We start from the raw sequence: 17559 nt of genomic DNA on the forward strand, positions 1-17559 counted from the left end.
AGAAACCCCATACAATTTCAGACAAGTGACTAAAGAAAATACAGGAATTACCTCCCAATTCGCATCCCTCAAGTTATTTATTTATTTATTTATTTATTTATTTATTTATTTATTTATTTATTTATTTATTTATTTATTGGATTTGTATGCCGCCCCTTTCCAGAGACTCGGGGCGGCTAACAGCGACAATAAAACAGTGTACAATAGTAATTTGGTATTGATGATTAAAAATCAATTAATATAAAAACCAAACATACATACATACATACCATGCATAGAATTGTAAAGGCCTAGGGGGAAAGAGGATCTCAATTCCCCCATGCCTGGCTGCAGAGGTGGGTTTTAAGTTGTTTACGAAAGGCAAGGAGGGTGGGGGCAGTTCTAATCTCTGGGGGGAGTTGGTTCAAGAGGGCCGGGGCCGCCACAGAGAAGGCTCTTCCCCTGGGTGCCGCCAGGCGACATTGCTTAGTTGACGGGACCCGGAGAAGATCCACTCTGTGGGACCTAACTGGTCGCTGGGATTCGTGCAGCAGAAGGCGGTCCCTGAGGTAATCTGGTCCAGTGCCATGAAGGGCTTTATAGGTCATAACCAACACTTTGAATTGTGACCGGAAACTGATCAGCAACCAATGCAGACTGCGGAGTGTTGGTGTAACATGGGCATATTTGGGAAAGCCCATGATTGCTCTCGCAGCTGCATTCTGCACGATCTGAAGTTTCCGAACATTTTTCAAAGGTAGTCCCATGTAGAGAGCATTACAGTAGTCAAGCCTCGAGGTGATGAGGGCATGAGTGACCGTGAGCAGTGACTCCCAGTCCAAGTAGGGTCGCAACTGGTGCACCAGGCGAACCTGGGCAAACGTCCCCCTCGCCACAGCTGAAAGATGTTTCTCTAATGTGAGCTGTGGATCGAGGAGGACGCCCAAGTTGCGAACCTTCTCTGAGGGGGCCAGTGATTCTCCCCCCAGGGTAATGGACGGACAGATGGAGTTGTCCTTGGGAGGTAAGATCCACAGCCACTCCGTCTTGTCTGGGTTGAGTTTGAGCTTGTTGACACTCATCCAGGCCCTAACATCCTCCAGGCACCGGCCCATCACTTCCACTGCTTCACTTCCACTGCTTCGTTGGCTGGACATGGGGTGGAGATGTATAACTGGGTATCATCGGCGTATTGATGATACCTCACCCCATGCCCTTGGATGATCTCACCTATTACAAAGAAAATGAGCAACGGTTGGAAAAGACACAAGCACTTTCAGAGAAAGATAAAAATAAGAACCAATTAACGAACATTGAAAATAAAAAAACATGAAATACTGAGCCGTGAAGAGACCTCCAAAAATTTCCTGGACCCGTCGGCCCCCATGAAAACAAACTGCCTTTTTGCCACCGACCCTCGAATCTTCGAACACAGATAGCGTACAAGTCTAATGAAGTATCTACGCGGTAGACATTGAGATTATAGTGTCTCGCACGGCTGTGGTCAAACATGTGTCTGGGGGACGACAAAAGCTCCTTTGAATATTGCTGCCGGTCCTAGAACCGGGGCCTTTGCACGAAGCGAGATGGTGCGTCCACCACGGGACAGTCGCGGCGTCCTGTCTCTTCGCAAAGCATCACGGTTGCAGCAAATGCAAATGAGCCTGCTTATCTCCCCGCCTTCCTGCTCAGTTTCGTCCTCCGTTGACTGCTATGCTAGCGACACACCTGGGAGACCAAATCGGAGACACCCCTAAAGGTACAGTCAGGATGCAAAACTGACGTCACCTAAGTGAGGCCTTTTTTTTTTAGAAGCGGGTGGAACTTCTTCTTTCAAACGGAATGTAAATTGAGCGGGGAGGCGGGGAGATGAGTTCCCTCATTTGCATTTTGCTGTAACCATGATGCTTTGCGGAGAGAAGGGACCCGCGAGTCTCCCGTGATGGGTGCGCCGTTTCGCTTCCTGCCACACGCCCGCTTCTAAAACTGACAGGAATTGTAGGAAAATGACTTTTTCTTCACCCAGGGACACGTGTTTGGTTGCTGACCCGCGGGACACTGTAACCTCAGTGTCTCCCGCCGCCGTAGAGCTTGATGTCGGTAGAAGAAAACGTCCTCTTCTCATACGTAGACGGAGTCAGTAGTCAACGATGAATTTTTGGAGGGCCATTCAGTTGGCCCACATTTTTCCCTGTATATTAAAGAATAGAAAAGTTCACTGAGTTGTTTTGTCTTTCCCTTTTTATGTTGTTGCTTAAAATATTATTTTAGGTTCTAGTTGTTGCTCGTTTAGTATCGTGATTATTTGTTTGTTGCAAATAGGAGAAAAGCTTTTCCTTAATTATGTCTGAAATTGTTTCTTGCCTAATGGACGGTTTTCAATATTTTCCAAGATTATTTTATCCTTGTCTACATTGTTATCTCCGCTGGTGAATTTCATGTTTCTAGGTTAGGTCTCTGTTTGATTGGTTTCCATGGGTTGCTTCTTCAATTGCTTTAGCGCAGTGATTTTCAACCTTTTTTGAACTGTGGCACATTTTTTACATATACAAAATAATGGGGCACCTTGAGGGGGGGCGCTAAAAAAAGTTTAGACAAAAAAAAAATCTCTCCCTCCCTTTCGCTCTATTTCTCTCCCTCTTTCTCTCTCTTCCTTCCTCTCTCTCTCCATCCCTCTTTCTCTCTTCTTCTTTTTTGCTCTCTTTCTATCTCTCCCTCCTTCCCTGCCTCTCTTTCTCTCTCTTCCTTTCTTTCTCTTTCTCTCTCTTCCTTTCTTTCTCTCTCTCTCTCTTGCTTTCTTTCTCTATCTCTCTTGCTTTCTTTCTCTTTCTTTCTCTCTCTCTCTTTCTTTCTTTCTTCCTTTCTTTCTTTCTCTCTCTCTCTAGCTGAGCTTTGCGGCACACCTGACCATGTCTCGCGGCACACTGGTTGAAAAACACTGCTTTAGCGAATGAGTTGACCCCCTTCTTGTGGCATCCCCTCAAATACTGGAAGACAGTTATATCATTTGTATTCATATGCCCCACTTTGCTTCCTACCGTGTTACAGAGTCCCTGACTACGTCATCAGCCATGCAAACAAATTAACCTCACTACTAATGAGAACCTGAGAAAATATTATTTTACTGAAAGAGTAGTAGATGCTTGGAGCAAACTTCCAGCGGACGTGGTTGGTAAACCCACAGAAACTGAATTTAAACATGCCTGGGATAAACATATATATACCCATCCTAAGATAAAATACAGGAAATAGTATAAAGGCAGACTAGATGGATCATGAGGTCTTTTTCTGCTGTCAATCTTCTATGTTTCTATCTTTGTAATGTGGGCAGCCTCCTGCCCATACCTCCTTATCTTGCTTGGTGACCTCAACCTACCCCATACTAACTGGACCCTAAGCGAATGCACTATGGAACCCATCCATACTACTCTATACAACGCTGTTACCAATCTGGGATTTGACCAACTAGTAACAAACGATACTATTTTTAAAAATTATTATTATTATTATTATTATTATTATTATTATTATTATTTATTAGATTTGTATGCCGCCCCTCTCTGTAGACTCGGGGCGGCTTACAGCAATGATAAAAACAATATATAGTAACAAATCTAATAGTTGGAATCTAAAATAACAATAATACATTTAAAAAGTCTAAAACACAAGAAACCCCAATACAGTATATGAAAACATACATACAGTCATATCATACACAAAAAACTACATAGGCAGAGGGAGATGTTTCAGTTCCCCCACGCTTGACGGCAGAGGTGGGTTTTAAGGAGTTTACGAAAGGCAAGGAGGGTGGGGGCAGTTCTAATCTCTGGAGGGAGCTGATTCCAGAGGGTCAGAGCCACCACAGAGAAGGCTCTTCCCCTGGGTCCCACCAAACAACATTGTTTAGTTGACGGGACCCGGAGGAGACCAACTCTGTGGGACCTAACCGGTCGCTGGGATTCATGCGGCAGAAGGCGGTCTCGTAGATACCCTGGTCCGGTGCCATGAAGAGCTTTATAGGTAATGACCAACACTTTGAATTGTGACCGGAAACTGATCGGCAACCAATGCAGACTGTGGAGTGTTGGAGTAACATGGGCATATTTGGGAAAGCCCATGATAGCTCTCGCAGCTGCATTCTGCACGATCTGAAGTTTCCAAACACTCTTCAAAGGTAGCCCCATGTAGAGAGCGTTACAGTAGTCGACCCTTGAGGTGATGAGGGCATGAGTGACAGTGAGCAGTGAGTCCCGGTCCAAATATTAGACTCAACAGCTCCCCAGACCTCGTATTCTGCAACAGCAAAAGTGCAAATTATGGACTACAAATAAAAACTATTTTCCAACAGCGACCACAGCATGATTAACTTCCCACCTCAACCTACGCCACTCCAAGACTCACTCTACTAATGCGATACCTAACTACAATTTTTTAAAAAGCCAACTATGAACTCATATATGCCGATCTCTCAATTCTTGACTGGCAAACACTATTCTCTGGCTGTAACTCTATTGTAGATGACCTCTACAATGTATTCTTGCTGAAAGCCTCCCAGTTAGGCAAGAATCGCCATACAGTTTCAGACAAATCCATCACCCTGGGGGGGAATTATTGACCCCCTCAGAGAGGGTCCACAACTTGGGCGTCCTCCTCGATCCACAGCTCACATTAGACAAAAATCTTTCAGCTGTGGCGAGGGGGGCGTTTGCCCAGGTTCGCCTGGTGCACCAGTTGCGGCCCTATTTGGACCGGGAGTCACTGCTCACAGTCACTCATGCCCTCATCACCTCGAGCCTCGACTACTGTAATGCTCTCTACATGGGGCTACTTTTGAAAAGTGTTTCGAAACTTCAGATCGTGCAGAATGCAGCTGTGAGAGCAATCATGGGCTTTCTCAAAAATGCCCATGTAACACCAACACTCCGCAGTCTGCATTGGTTGCCGATCAGTTTCCGGTCACAATTCAAAGTGTTGGTTATGACTTATAAAGCCCTTCATGGCATCGGGCCAGAGTATCTCCAGGACTGCCTTCTGCCGCATGAATCCCAGCGACCAGTTAGGTCCCACAGAGTGGGCCTTCTCCGGGTCCCGTCAACAAAACAATGTCGTTTGGCGGGGCCCAGGGGAAAAGCCTTCTCTGTGGCGGCCCCGTCCCTATGGAACCAACTCCCCCCAGAGGTTAGAATTGCCCCCACCCTCCTTGCCTTTTGTAAGCTCCTTAAAACCCACCTCTGCCGTCAGGCATGGGGGAACTGAGATATTCTTTCCCCCTAGGCCTTTACAATTCATGAAACATAGAAACATAGAAGACTGACGGCAGAAAAAGACCTCATGGTCCATCTAGTCTGCCCTTATACTATTTTCTGTATTTTATCTTACAATGGATATATGTTTATCCCAGGCATGTTTAAATTCAGTTACTGTGGATTTATCTACCACGTCTGCTGGAAGTTTGTATGTATGTTTGTATGGATGGATGTTTGGTTTTATTGTATTGTTCTTTTGCTGTTGGTAGCCGCCCCAAGTCTACGGAGAGGGGAGGCATACAAATCCAATAAATAAAATAAATAAATGGTTAAGGCAGTGTTTTTCAACCGGGGTTCAGTGGAATTCAAGGGTTCCCCAAGGGCCAACCAGGGGTTCCGCAATTTAATGACCCTCCCCTGACCAGGACTGTTATCATGCAGCAGCAGCAACCCTCGCTGCTCCCTCCACCTCATGTCTGGGCTTTCATCACTTTACAGTAGTCCCTCGCTATACCGCGCTTCACCTACTGCGGCTTCACTTCATCGCGGGTTTTCAAGAAATATTAATGAGAAAAATCATTCGTGGATCTTCGCTGGTTCACGGGTTTCTGAGGAAGTCGATCAGCAGATTTAAACAGCCCGCCGAACTCGATCGGCAGGTTTTTCAAAAAAAATATATCTAAAATTGTAAATACTGTATTTAAATACTGTATCTAAAATAAATACTGTGTGGGAAGGGTTTATAAACACTTAAAACAATGAAAACTTACCAAACAATTACAATATAAATACTTAAATAAGTACTATCAGTCAATGAATTCCCCATCGCGGATTTCACCTATCGCGGCCGGGTCTGGAACGTAACACCAGCGATAGGTGAGGGACTACTGTATTCCGCTTTTGGCTCCGCCTCCTCTCAGAACACTTATTCAGGGACTGTATCAAAGTCGCAGCCCCGCCCACTCATTATGGACGCCAGCGGCCAAATGCTCCCCACCCCTGCGCGTGGCATCCTGGGAAGTGTAGTTCTAAGGAAGCTTTCGGAAGTGCACAAAGAATCCTTGGGCTGCCTTTTCACTGTGATTCGGTTTTTGGCCGCTGCAACCGTCGGCTTTACATTGCTTCTGATCTTTTCCCCAATTGTGCTTCTACTGGTATGTCTGCCCAAATCTCAGTGACTCTGGGTGGTTTACAACATTGAAAACTACAACATAAATCTATGCCTCACCAATGCTAGCAACAACACGCTCAGGTCAACTACTTGATTGGTTCCATGTCTATTCAAGGTCCCCAGACCAGCTGACAAAATCATGTTTTAAGGGCCTTTTGGAAAAGCAACGAGGGGGAATTGTATTCCTGGGGAGATGATGTTCCTAAAGAAGGAGCCACCACTGAGAAGGCCCTTTTTCATGGATGCATAGAAACATAGAAGATTGACAGCAGAAAAAGACCTCATGGTCCATCTAGTCTGCCCTTATACTATTTCCTGTATTTTATCTTAGGATGGATATACAGTATGTTTATCCCAGGCATGTTTCAATTCAGTTTCTGTGGATTTACCAACCACGTCGGCTGGAAGTTTGTTCCAAGCATCTACTACTCTTTCAGTCAAATAATATTTTCTCACATTGCTTCTGATCTTTTCCCCCACTAACCTCAGATTGTGCCCCCTTGTTCTTGTCTTCCTTTTCCTATTAAAAACACTTTCCTCTTGAACCTTATTTAACCCTTTAACATATGTAAATGTTTCAATCATTTCAATGAAATGTGCTATAGCAGAGTACTGTATTGACTTTTTTGAAGTCAAAATGGTCTCCAACAGTCCAAACATTTTTGGGGGCTCGCCTTGAAGGGACTGTATTGCGGAAAGGTTTCGGAAACTGTGAATGAGCGACTCCCGGAAGCGCAAAATACGACAAAGAATGCGAAAGTTAAAAGACAACCATGTTTCGCACTTTTAAAACAGAAAAAGAAACAGGCCAACTGAATGACCCTCCAAAAATTTCTTTTTGACTGGTGACTCCTCCACCATGAGGAAGAATGCTTTCATGTCACCGACATGGAGCCCTACGGCGGCGGGAGACACTGAGATTACAGCGTTCCGCGGGAGAGCAGCCAAACACGTGTCTGTGGATGAAGAAAAAGGCACTTAGGTACAATTCCCTCCAGTTCTAAAACCAGACGTATCGCACGAAGCGAAACGGTGCAATCCCTCACGGGAGACTCGCGGGTCCTATCCCTTCGCAAAGCATCATGGTTGCAGTAAATGCAAATGAGGCCGCTTATCTCCCCGCCTCCCTGCTCAGTTTTGTCCTCCGTTGGCCGCTCTGCTAGCGATACACCTGGGCGACCAAATCGGAGTCACGTCTAAAGTTACAATCAGGATGCAAAACTGACGTCACTTTCGTGAGCCCCCCCTTTTTTTCCCAGAGCGGATGTAACTTTTTCTTTCAAACGGAATCCAAATTGAGCAGGGAGGCGGGAAGATGAGTAGCTTCATTTGCATTTTGCTGCAACCGTGATGCTTTGCGAAGAGAAGGGACCCGCTATTCTCCCGTGAGGGACGAACCGTTTCGCTTCGTGCGAAATCTGGGTTCTAGAACTGGCGGGGATTATACGAAAATGGCTTTTTCTTCACCCACGGACACGTATTTGGCTGCTGTCCCGCGGGACGCTGTAACCTCAGTGTTTCCCGCCGCCCTAGGGCTTGATGTCTGCGGGAAGAAAGCCGATTCTCATGGAAGGATGGAGACAGTAGTCAACGATCAATTTTTGGAGAGCCATTTAATTGGCTCGCTTTTATCTGTATGTAAAGAAAGAAAAAAGCTTTGCAAATTGCTTTTTTTCTATTTCTTTTTGTGTTACTGTCTGAAAGAACTTTGGGGGAAACGTCAGAAGCAAATCGACAAAATATTTGACTGTAAAAGTAGATGCTTGGAACAAACTCCCAGCAGACGGGGTTGGTAAATCCTGAACAATATCCCCCCGCCTCCTTGCTCACTTTCGTCCTCCGTTGGCCGCTCTGTTAGCGGCACACTTGGGCGACCAAATTGGAGTCACGCCTAAAGTTACAATCAGAATGCAAAACTGACGTTACCTACGTGAGCCCCCCCCTTTTTTTTTTCAGAAGAGGGGGGAACTTTTTCTTTCAAACGGAATCAAAATTGAGCGGGGAGGCGGGCAGATGGGTAGCCTCATTTGCATTTTGCTGTAACCGTGATGCTTTGCGAAGAGAAGGGATTCCCGCGAGTCTCCCGTGAGGGACGAACCGTTTCACTTCGTGCGAAACGTGGGTTCTAGAACTGGCGGGGATTGTACGAAAATTAATTTTCTTTTCACCCACGGACACATGCTTGGCTACTGTCCCACGGGACGCTGTAACCTCAGTGTCTCCCGCCGCTGTAGGGCTCGATGTCGGCGCTACCAGAAGCCGATTCTCGTGGCGGAGTCCACAGTCAGTAAAGATAATTTTTGGAGGGCCATTTAGATGGCTCACTTTTCCCTCTGTATGTAGAAAAAGAGAAAAAAATTAGCTCGTTGATTCTTTTTTTCTTTCTTTTTATGTCGTTGCCTCAAAGAATTTTGATTTTTACCGTATTAGTTTATTTACTCTTTCAGTAGCTTCTTTGTTGTGAATCCGAGAACGGTTTCACTTTAATTATTTGTCTGAAACTGTATGGCGGTTCTTTCCTAACCTGGGGCTTTGATTATCATCCGAGCTTATTTTATCCTAGTCGATATTGTTATCTCCGCTGGTGGATTTCTTATTTCTAGGTTGAATCTCTGCTTGATTGGTTTCCATGTGTTGCTTCTTCAACTGTCTTCAAATGCTTTAGCACAGTGTTTCCCAACCTTGGGCACTTGAAGATATCAAGACTTCAACTCCCAGAATTCCCCAGCCAGCATTCTCTGGCTGGGGAATTCTGGGAGTTGAAGTCCAAATATCTTCAGGTTGCCCATGTTGGGTAACACTGCTTTAGCAAATGAGTTGACCCCCTTCTTGTGGCATCCCCTCATTGGCTGCCGATCAGTTTCCGGTCACAATTCAAAATGTTGGTTATGACCTTTAAAGCCCTACATGGCATTGGAACAGAATACCTCCGGAACCGCTGCTGTACCCCACAAATCCCAGCGGCTGATAAGGTCACAATGTCATTTGGCGGGCCCCAGGGGAAGAGCCTTCTCTGTGGCGGCCCCGGCCCTCTGGAACCAACTCCCCCCGGAGATTAGAATTGCCCCCACCCTCCTTGTCTTTCGTAAACTACTCAAGACCCAGCTATACCGCCAGGCATGGGGGAGTTGAGACACCTTTCCCCCAGGCTCTTTATTGTTTTAATAATTGTTTTTTTGTGAACCCGAGAACAGTTTTGTGTGAAATTTTATGGCGTTTCTTTCCTAACCTGGGGCTTTGATGATCATCCGACCTTATTTTATCCTAGTCGATATTGTTATCTCCACTGGTGGATTTCTTATTTCTAGGTTGGATCTCTCCTTGATTGATTTCCATGTGTTGCTTCTTGTTTTGCCTTCAAATGCTTTAGCAAACCCCCCCCCCTTATTGTGGCATCCCCTCAAATACTGGAAGACGGTTATCATGTCATTCGTAATCCTCTTCAGAGCAGGGGGTCAGCAACCTTAAACACCCCAAAAGCCGCACGAATCCCAGTGACCAGTTAGGTCCCACAGAGTTGGCCTTCTCCGGGTCCTGTCGACTAAACAATGTTGTTTGGTGGGACCCAGGGGAAGAGCCTTCTCTGTGACGGCCCCGACCCTCCGGAACCAGCTCCCCCAGAGATCAGAATTGCCCCCACCCTCCTTGCCTTCCGTAAACTTCTCAAAACCCACCTCTGTCGTCAGGCATGGGGGAATTGAGATATTCCCCCCCCCAGGTCTATATAATTTATGCATGGTATGTTTGTGGGCATGTTTTTAGTTACTTAAATATTAGATTTGTCATACATTGTTTTACTATTGTTGTGAGCCGCCCCGAGTCTGCGGAGAGGGGCGGCATACAAATCAAATCAAATCAAATCAAATCAATAAACAAACAAACAAACAAGCCACAAAACCTGGGCGGGCAAGGCTACCTCCCACCCAGTCACCTGATACCCCCCCTCTTTTGCATCCTTATTCCTTCTTTCCACCTCCTGATTTCACCATCCTTTCCTCCGCCCTTCCTCTGATTTTACCTTCCTTTCCTGGATTTCACCGTCCTTCCTTCCTGTAAAAATGATCCTGTCTTCTCTCTGTCCAGGCCATTGCACCACAAAAACATCCCCCTTCCCGTCTTTCCTTGAAAGCTGATCTTAATTATTTCAACTCAAAAGATTGAAAAGAAACATTTTAGTTTCTGGGTCTGGATTCTTTTGGAAATAATAATAATAATAATAATAATAATAATAATAATAATAATAATAATAACAACAACAACAACAACAATAACAACAACAAAATAATAATAATAATAACAAAATAATAATAACAATATAATAATGACATCATCATCATCATCATCATCATCATCATTATTATTATTATTATTATTATTATTATTAGAGTTGTATGCCGCCCCTCTCTGAAGACTCGGGCGGCTCACAGAACACAATACAAAAGCAATATGTGTACAAATCTAATAATTAAAAACTATAAACTAAAATCCCATTACATTAAAAAGCAGTCAATAACTCAATCACATCCACACATAATGGTCAGAAATGGGGGGATATAATCTCACTGCCCCATGCCTGGCAACATAAATGGGTCTTGAGGCTCTTGCAAAAGGCGAGGAGGGTGGGAGCAGTGCAAGTCTCCCAGGGGAGCTGATTCCAGAGGGCTGGGGCCGCCACAGAGAAGGCTCTTCCCCTAGGTCCCACCAGATGATTGTCTGGTTGACAGGACCTGGAGAAGGCCAACTCAAAACATAGCGTGTGTGGGTGCTCTCTCCCACCCCCACCCAGAAAAAAACCAGGATTGGTTGCATTGGTTGCCGATCAGTTTCCGGACACAATTCAAAGTGTTGGTTATGACCTATAAAGCCCTTCATGGTACCGGACCAGAATATCTCCGGGACCGCCTTCTGCCGCACGAATCCCAGCGACCAGTTAGGTCCCACAGAGTTGGCCTTCTCCAAGTCCCGTCAACTAGACAATGCCGTTTGGCGGGACCTAGGGAAGAGCCTTCTCTGTGGCGGCCCCGACCCTTTGGAACCAACTCCCCCCAGATATCAGAGTTGCCCCCACCCTCCTAGCCTTTTGTAAGCTCCTTAAAACCCACCTCTGTCGTCAGGCATGGGGGAATTGACATTTTCCTCCCCCTAGGCTTATAAAATTTATGCATGGTATGCTAGTATGTATGATTGGTTTCTAAATTGGGTTTTTTAAAATTAACTTAAATATTAGATTTGTTTACATTGTATTATTATTGCTGTGAGCCGCCCCGAGTCTGCAGAGAGGGGCGGCATACAAATCTGATTAATAAAATAAAATAAAAAATAAAATAAATTCACTATTGTGAACCAGAAAATGGGGAGTGGGCGCCCCCTTCTGAACAGAGGGAGAAGTGGGGAGGCTACCGCCCCGAGTCTGCAGAGAGGGGCGGCATACAAATCTAATAAATTATTATTATATTAATTAAATTATTACCAGTCTGAGAACTTGGTACAATCTGGAGTCACTATGTTTTATGCCCTCAGCCTCCAACCAAGGTCCTTTGCTTCCCCATGGAAAATGCTCCAAAAAGATTGGGGAGGCAGAGCTAGCTGTTATCATGGAGGGGGTTCTCTATCCATTCCTCCCCTCCGCATCCTTTTAGCAACTATCTTAAAACTGAGGAAGTTACGCTATGATTGTTTATCTTTTATAGCCCCTGTAACAGATATACAGTGTTCCCTCGTTTTTTGCGGGGGATGCGTTCCGAGACCGCCCGTGAAAGTCGAATTTCCACGAAGTAGAGATGTGGAAGTAAATACAGTAGTCCCTCACCTATCGCTGGTGTTACGTTCCAGACCTGGCCGCGATAGGTGAAATCCGCGATGGGGAATTTATCGACTGATAGTACTTATTTAAGTATTTATATTGTAATTGTTTGGTAAGTTTTCATTGTTTTAAGTGTTTATAAACCCTTCCCACACAGTATTTATTTTAGATACAGTATTTAAATACAGTATTTACAATTTTAGATTTATTTATTTTTTTTGAAAAACCTGCCGATCGAGTTCGGCGGGCTGTTTAAATCTGCCGATCGGCTTCCTCAGAAACCCGCGATGAAGTGAAGCCGCAGTAGGTGAAGCGCGGTATAGCGAGGGACTACTGTACACTATTTTTGGCTATGAATAGTATCACAAGCCTTCCCGTAACACTTTAAACCCCTAAATTGCAATTTTCCATTCCCTTAGCAACCATGTATATTATTACTCACCATGTTTATTCATTAAAGTTTATTTTAAAAAATATTTATTAAAGGCAGATGAAAGTTTGGCAATGACATATGACGTCATCGGGCGGGAAAAACCGTGGTATAGGGGGGGAAACCCCGCGAAGTATTTTTTAATTAATATTTTTGAAAAACCGTGGTATAGACATTTCGCAAAGTTCGAACCCGCGAAAATCGAGGGAACACTGCATTCATTGTTATATCTTTGGGTATTCACGTGGGTCGTAAGTAATAATTCCTCTAATGCAAAACCATGCATTCTTACTTCCCTTTTCTGCACCTAAAGTATAGCTTGCATTGCAACTTCTCCTTTTTACACCTTGCTAACTGTGAATAGACTTCTTCGCTTACTGTAACACGCAAAGAACAATGTCACAGGACTGAGAATTCCCGGTTGGGCAAGATACGTTTCTGCCTGCCTGTTTGAACCTACGTATTCCTGTTTACCTGATTTGTACCTGCTAGGATTTGCATTTTTTTTAAAAAAATAATTTTTATTGAAATATTCACGTTAAAAACAGATATAAACATTTAAAACAAACAATTCTACATGTTTCCAAATGTAAAATAATGCACTTGGGGAAAAGGAATCCTCAATCTGACTATTGTATTGGCAGTTCTGTGTTAGCAAATACTTCAAAAGAAAAGGATTTAGGCGTAGTGATTTCTGACAGTCTCAAAATGGGTGAACAGTGCAGTCAGGCAGTAGGGAAAGCAAGTAGGATGCTTGGCTGCATAGCTAGAGGTATAACAAGCAGGAAGAGGGAGATTATGATCCCGCTATATAGAATGCTGGTGAGACCACATTTGGAATACTGTGTTCAGTTCTGGAGATCTCACCTACAAAAAGATATTGACAAAATTGAACGGGTCCAAAGACGGGCTACAAGAATGGTGGAAGGTCTTAAGTATAAAACGTATCAGGAAAGACTTAATGAACTCAATCTGTATAGTCTGGAGGACAGAAGGAAAAGGGGGGACATGATCGAAACATTTAAATATATTAAAGGGTTAAATAAGGTCCAGGAGGGAAGTGTTTTTAATAGGAAAGTGAACACAAGAACAAGGGGACACAATCTGAGGTTAGTTGGGGGAAAGATCAAAAGCAACATGAGAAAATATTATTTTACTGAAAGAGTAGTAGATCCTTGGAACAAACTTCCAGCAGACGTGGTAGATAAATCCACAGTAACTGAATTTAAACATGCCTGGGATAAACATATATCCATCCTAAGATAAAATACAGAAAATAGTATAAGGGCAGACTAGATGGACCATGGGGCCTTTTTCTGCCGTCAGACTTCTATGTTTCTAGACACATACAAAAATTAGGATTTGCATTTAGGAACTTCTCCTTTCTCTGTATAGAGACATGATGATATTATGTATCGTCTGTAATTAGTAATTAAGATGGCTCTACTTAAATTTTTTTTTTAAAAAAATCCATTAATGCAGTTTAAGATTGTACTGGCATTTTTGGCTGCTGCCACCCTGTTCGCTGCGTTTACATGTTGCCTGCAATCATTTGGGCAGAGAACCTTAAAGCTGTACCAAAAAAAATACAAAGGCAAAGAAAAAAATAATTTTCTCCCATTCCAGGCCAGCACGACATCACAACGGAAAAAAAACGATTAGGAGATACAATTGTAAGAACAAACTGAAACACCTGTCTTTTCTTCCAACTATGTAAAAATAGCCCTACCAAAGGGCCTCCAAAAATTCTATCTGAAAGTTGACTCCAACCGTCGAGAAGAACGAACTACAGCCAGCCACACTGAACTCTACAGCGGCGATGGATTCTGAGGTTATAGCGTCCGCGCGAGCGTGGCCAAACGTGTCCGTGGGTGAACAAAAAAAGCTTTTTCGAACACTCCCCCCGGTTCCAGAAACTTAATTTTTGCATGAAGTGAAACAGTGCGTCCTTCACGGGAGACTCGTGGAGGCTGGTCCTTCGCAAAGCATCACAGTTGAAGAAGATGCAAATGAGGCTACTCATTTTCCCCGCCTCCCTGCTCAGTTTGAATTGGGTTTAATGCTCTGCTGGCGGGCAAACATCGGCGTTCAGATCGGAGTCCTGCCTTAACGTGGGTGTAAAGTGACGTCAGAAAAACGAGGCTTTTTTTCGGTACAACTTCCTACCGAGGAAAAGTTACACCCGCTTCTTTTAAAAAAAGTGACGTCACGTAGCTGACGTCACTTTTGCATCCTAAGTATAACTTCAAGCTTGACTCCGATTTGGTCGCCCAGGTGTATCGCTAGTATAGCAGCCACTGGAGAACGAATCGAGCGGGGAGGCGGGGAGATGAGCATCCTCATTTGCATTGGCTTCGACCGTGATGCTTTGCGAGGAGGAAAGGCTGCGATTCTTCCGTGATGGATGCAGCGTTTCGCTTCGTGCGAAAGTCCCAGTTCTGGAACCAGAGGGAGTGTTTGAAAAAGCCTCTTTTGTTCACCCACGGACACGTGTTTGGTCGCGGTACTCTCTGGACGCCGTAACCTCAGTATCCATCGCCGCCGTAGGGCTGGGTATCGATGGCAACGACAGGCATACTCTGGTTTCTCTTCAGATCGTATAAATCTTTCGCCTTTTACTAAAGATTTCCGTGGAGAGGAACATTTATGAGTTACGATTAATTTTTTTAGGCTCTGCTTCGGTAGGGCTACCCTTACTTGGTTCTAAAAATAGAATGAGCATTTGATTTATGTGAAATAACATTTTAACCCTATAATGATGTTTGCGCGATAACAGTGGGGTAAAATGTTTAACGAATGTCTTGCTTTGCAATATACATTTGACCTGTGTGTGCTCCCATGAAAACTTAGCCGTCTACCTATATTGTGCACTGTTTTCTGAGTTCGTTTAATTCTGATTTTGTTCATCAAAGCATAACCCTGCTTTTTTTCCTAATCTCCCAATCTTTTTGAGGAAGCTACCAAACAAAGGCGTTTAAAAATGGAACATTAATATATGGATGATTTTAATGGGGGTACATTTCGGGGTTTTTAAAAAATGGCCCGCTAGATTAAGATAAAGTTTTGACTTTTGTGTGTGTGTTTGACAAATAGTTTTTACCCAGTTTTTAAACAGTTTTTACCTAGAATAGATATTATAGTTCAAGAGCTGCTATGTGTTTTGGCACCGGGTGCCTTAGGGTCGAGGTGTCAAACTCAATTTTATTGAGGGCTGCATCAGGGCTGTGGTTGACCTTGGGTTGGAGACTGGGTGGGCATGGCCAGCTTGATGCCACTCCCCTAATTGCTGGCATGTTATCTCTTTGCATTGGGTAGACAGGGCCGAAGCAACATTTATTTATTTATTTTGTCCAATACACAATAATACACAATGAAGGTTATAGAGGATATAATAGAGAAGAAATACGAGATATAGGAGAGATGATAGGACAGGGGACGGAAGGCATTCTAGTGCGCTTATGTACCCCCCTCACTGACCTCTTAGGAATCTGGAGAGGTCAACCATGGATAGTCTAAGGTTAAAATGTGGGGGGTTAGGGGATGATACTATGGAGTCCACGCTTCGACAACCCGATTACTAAAGTCGTATTTTTTACAGTCAAGTTTGGAGCGGTTAATATTAAGCTTTAGTCTGTTGTGTGCTCTTGTGTTGTTGTGGTTGAAGCTGAAGTAGTCTTTGACAGGCAGGACATTGCAGCATATGATCTTGTGGGCTTAGTCCGGCCCCTTACATTTTCCAGGATGCCCCCCCCCCCCCCCGATCCGGACCCAACCACATCGCAGTCCGGATCTGGCCCTGTTGGCCCTTGAGTTTGACAGCCTTGCTTTAGGGGGAATGAACAGTTGTGTTCAATTGTTAGTTAAGAGCATAAGAACATAAGAAGAGCCATGCTAAATCGGGCCAAAGGCCACCGAGTCCAGCATTCTGTGTCCCACAATGGCCCACCAATTGTCCTTGGGGATCTTCAGCAGAAAGAGAAGGCAAGACCCTCCCTTTCCCTTGACCCCCAACAAATGGGACCCAAGAGGACCCTGCCTGCCTCAACCAACATAGTTAAGCTTCTTAGGTCAGCATGTCCTACTACAGCCCTACCAAAAAGTCAATTATCAAGATGATCGGGGTGAGCCAGGCACGCACAGGTGATGGACTCTAACCCTGTTTCTTATTCTTTCCAGGGATCTGCGTTTCAACCGCATCAAAAGCCTCGAGCCAGGTGTCTTCAGGAATCTGAAGAATCTCGACACACTGTAAGTTTTTCATGTGCCTCCCTGCTCGTTTCGCCCGCTTTGACCTAAAATGGAAAGATGGAAAGCCACGAGCTGTTGTTTTTCCCCCCTAACCTGGCAGGAATAACCCCGCCGAGCAATAGATGATTTTGCTTTTCTTGGCTGGGGCGCGATGCTTTAAGTTAAGTCATGGTCTGCTGGATGAGTTTCAAAGCAGCTTGATTTGTTGGCTCAAATTGGGCAGGCAGAATCACCTGCTCTGTTGGGTTTGGACGGGCCTGTGATTTATTGCATGCCAGGAGGTCATAGCTGCCCCCACTCTCCTTGCCTTTCGCAAACTCCTAAAAACCCACCTTCGTCGCCAGGCATGGGGAAATTGATTCCCCTCGGCTGCTTTGCTTTGTGCACAGTTTGTTTGGGTTGTATGAGTGTTTTTAATCAAGGGTTTTTAACTGTTTTGTTTTAATCATTGGATTTGTATTTTATATTCCTGTTGTGAGCCGCTCCAAGTGTTTGGAGAGGGGTGGCATACAAATTCAATCCAATCCAATCCAAATGAATGAATGAATGAATGAATAAATGAGTAAATAATGAATGAATGAATGAATGAATAAATAAATAAATAAAGTGGTTTATTATAGAGTGGTTTGTTATAGAGTAGTTTGTACTGGGTAGTTTGTAGTTAGTGGTTGCAGTGGTGGTT

General features: G+C 44.3%; 1 protein-coding gene and 1 non-coding gene across 3 annotated transcripts in view; both read left to right on the plus strand.

Annotated features, from left to right (window-relative positions):
* Positions 1–17559, plus strand: part of LOC139163587 (peroxidasin homolog) — a 128936-nt gene that overhangs the window by 36787 nt on the left and 74590 nt on the right. For both annotated transcript variants that reach the window (XM_070744446.1, XM_070744445.1), the window contains exon 2: positions 16806–16877. In XM_070744446.1, the coding sequence (XP_070600547.1) occupies positions 16806–16877 (72 nt within the window). The remainder of the gene's footprint in view (positions 1–16805; positions 16878–17559) is intronic.
* On the plus strand, positions 15204–15318 carry LOC139166072 (U5 spliceosomal RNA). Its single transcript, XR_011558880.1, has one exon. It is a non-coding gene; the product is annotated as a U5 spliceosomal RNA (small nuclear RNA).

Source organism: Erythrolamprus reginae, chromosome 3 (assembly GCF_031021105.1).
Source record: "Erythrolamprus reginae isolate rEryReg1 chromosome 3, rEryReg1.hap1, whole genome shotgun sequence".
In the NCBI taxonomy this organism is placed as follows: domain Eukaryota; kingdom Metazoa; phylum Chordata; class Lepidosauria; order Squamata; family Dipsadidae; genus Erythrolamprus; species Erythrolamprus reginae.